The sequence below is a fragment of the Frankliniella occidentalis genome, unplaced genomic scaffold (genome assembly GCF_000697945.3).
Source record: "Frankliniella occidentalis isolate FOCC.00 unplaced genomic scaffold, Focc_3.1 Scaffold75, whole genome shotgun sequence".
NCBI lineage: Eukaryota > Metazoa > Arthropoda > Insecta > Thysanoptera > Thripidae > Frankliniella > Frankliniella occidentalis.
The window spans coordinates 11480-13939 of NW_026267205.1; the positions used below are offsets into that span (position 1 = coordinate 11480).

Genomic DNA, 2460 nt, shown 5'->3' on the forward strand with positions numbered 1-2460 from the left:
TATTACGGATACTATTGCCTTCTTCCGGCAAGGATTTTATTTGTTGCTTCCTACTATTTCATGCAAATCTGACTAGTTGGCGGAAAACGTTTTTTTTTTTTTTTTTTTGTAGAATATGGCACGATCTCACATCACTAGGAAGAAAGAGTAATGGTCAAATTTGTGCCTGTGCCCCTTATTGGGCGTTGGACCTGCGCTAGGGCTGAGTGATATTCGACGGTGACATTTTAAAACAGAAACGGCTAGGCCTACCGTTAAGCAGTGCTGTGATGAATGCCGTACGATGTACGCTAGCGAATGAAGGTGTCATTCTTTCCGTCGAGGGTGAACCGCTTACAATTGGCCCCTTCGAATCTCCTGTTTTCGGCTCTTGCATTGAGATCATTTTATCGAATATCGCGCAGGCCTGTGCCAGGACTGTGCACCCACACTAGTTTTGTGTCCTCATGAGTGTCCTCATGGCACCACCGTCCTTGTGTCCTGTCCACTTTGGACAGCTTGACAAAATGGCAGTGCGTAGTTGCATGTGATGCCCACCACGGCCCTCAGCCCATATCCACCGGCGGTGTCCAGCACGACTCCAGCATGGTTCCAGCATGGCTCGAGTACTACGGTCCGAGCATGGCTCCTTCCCCATCTCAGGATGGTGGCTGCGCGGCTCCAGCGCGGCTCCAGCGCGGCTCCAGCGCGGCTCCAACTTGGATCCAAGTTGTCGGCAGTGCGACTCCGGCGCGGCTCCAGCGCGGCTCCGTCGTTGCGGCTCCAGCACGGCTCCAGCGCGGCTCCAGCACCACTGCGACTTGCATCCAGAGCGGCTCCAGCGCGGCTCCAGCACGACTCCAGCGCGGCCCCATCACAGGCCAGTCTTCAACAACCACTCCTCAGTCTGACGATGGCATGACTTAGGTCTCCAACCGTCGGGTCCTACGCACTCGACTCGGTCCTCATTTGGACCCCTTGATAGGTCTTTGGTGGTGCACCGGGCGCCCGCCGCCGCGAGGCCGCCGCCTGTCCCTTCAGCCCGATGCGATGTGACACCTCTTCTGGACCCGGGTATAGTCCGGTCCACGGGGAGGCCCCCGTCCCTCGACCACCCCTCCCCCTCCCGAACACACGATGGACGGTACGGCGGAGGCCTTGGCCGAGACCCTGGCCGAGGCTAAACGGCTGGCCTCCGCGCGGGCCCGACGCGCGCCGCACAGCGCCGTGGGCTAGAGTTCTAGAGTTCTCCCGGAGGCAGCGCGGCAGCGCTCGCCTCGCTTCGCTTGGCCCAGCCGCTCCCCTCAACCCCCTGGGGGACGCAGGGCTGCCCCGCCCAGAGCAAAGAGGGGGGGGGGATAGGATGTTGAAGAAGAAGAGGAAAAAGCAGAAAGAGAGAGGGAAGGGGAGAGGAGATGAGGGGGAGGAAGAGGAGGAGAAAGACGATCAAGACAGAAGAGAAGCAAGAAGGGCAGGGCAGCGCAAGGGGGAAGGGGAGCGGGAGGGCGAGTAGCTTAGGCGTTTAGTTGTCGATCATGATCTCGAAGTGGACCGATCCTCGGCGGTCTGCGCGGTCGTGGTGAATGTTCCTCGCCCAGGCCTTGCACTCGATGTTGATGAGGACGCCGGCTGCAAAGAAACAAACGTTTCGTTCAGTGAGTTTAGATCGGAACATACTGTAGGGTAGGGGCAAGCACACCGCCCTCGTGTCGGCTACTCACTCGCTGGCCGCTCGAAGTTGATGCCCACCAAGGGGCTGAGGTAGCCCTTGTCGTTCTTGTAGGGGAAGAAGTAGGACGGGAAGCCGCGCCTGGGGTAGTAGTTGATCGGTCCAATGTTCTCGACGTCGGCAGGGTTCTCGCCCTCGCAGGAGATCCAGACGGTGTTGAGCTATGGACAGGGGTGTAAGTAAGACATCAATCTGGTTGTGGTATGACTCCGCAGAGTAACAGAACGGCGCACTCACCTCTAGCACGGGCTTGGTAGCGGGCATGTTGGGGTCCTTGCGCTCATTTTTCTTGATGAGGCTCTTGATGTCTTCGGGGAAGCCCTTGGGAAGATCACCGCTGGTGTTGTAGTACTGGGGGATCCAGCCGTAGATCTGAAAGACGACAAAGGTCGGTCAGCTGTGTCCTGGAGTGGTTTACCACTCTGCAGCTCGAGTCTTGTCCGCACCTTGTTCAGCTTGAGGAAGATGCACGGACCACCCGCGGGGTAGTTGTACTTCTTTTCTTTCATGCAGGGTCCCATTCGGTCCATTTCGACCCGGCAGACCTTGCCTGGGCCGGGCGGAAGGTCGTAGTCGCACTTGACTACGTTCTCGCCGGTAGCATCAATGTTGGCCTTTTCCTGGTAAGCTGGTGAACATGGAAAAGAGAGAGTTGGTTAAGGCAGGCCAGGTAACTGGCAGCTCGCTAGGCGAGACGGGCGCGGAGCTGCGCGGTCCTAGCCAGAGACTACTGGAGCGGCTAGGCGCCTGGT

General features: G+C 58.4%; 1 protein-coding gene across 1 annotated transcript; it reads right to left on the minus strand.

The window, feature by feature from the left end:
• Positions 1-34: 34 nt before the first annotated feature.
• LOC113210675 (sodium/potassium-transporting ATPase subunit beta-2-like) lies at positions 35-2336 on the minus strand (the record flags this gene model as incomplete). Its single annotated transcript, XM_052268721.1, is given in 4 exon segments — positions 35-1608; positions 1701-1869; positions 1946-2080; positions 2155-2336. Coding segments are annotated over 4 exon segments (593 nt in total), but the record flags the coding sequence as incomplete, so codon positions are not given.
• Positions 2337-2460: the final 124 nt, after the last annotated feature.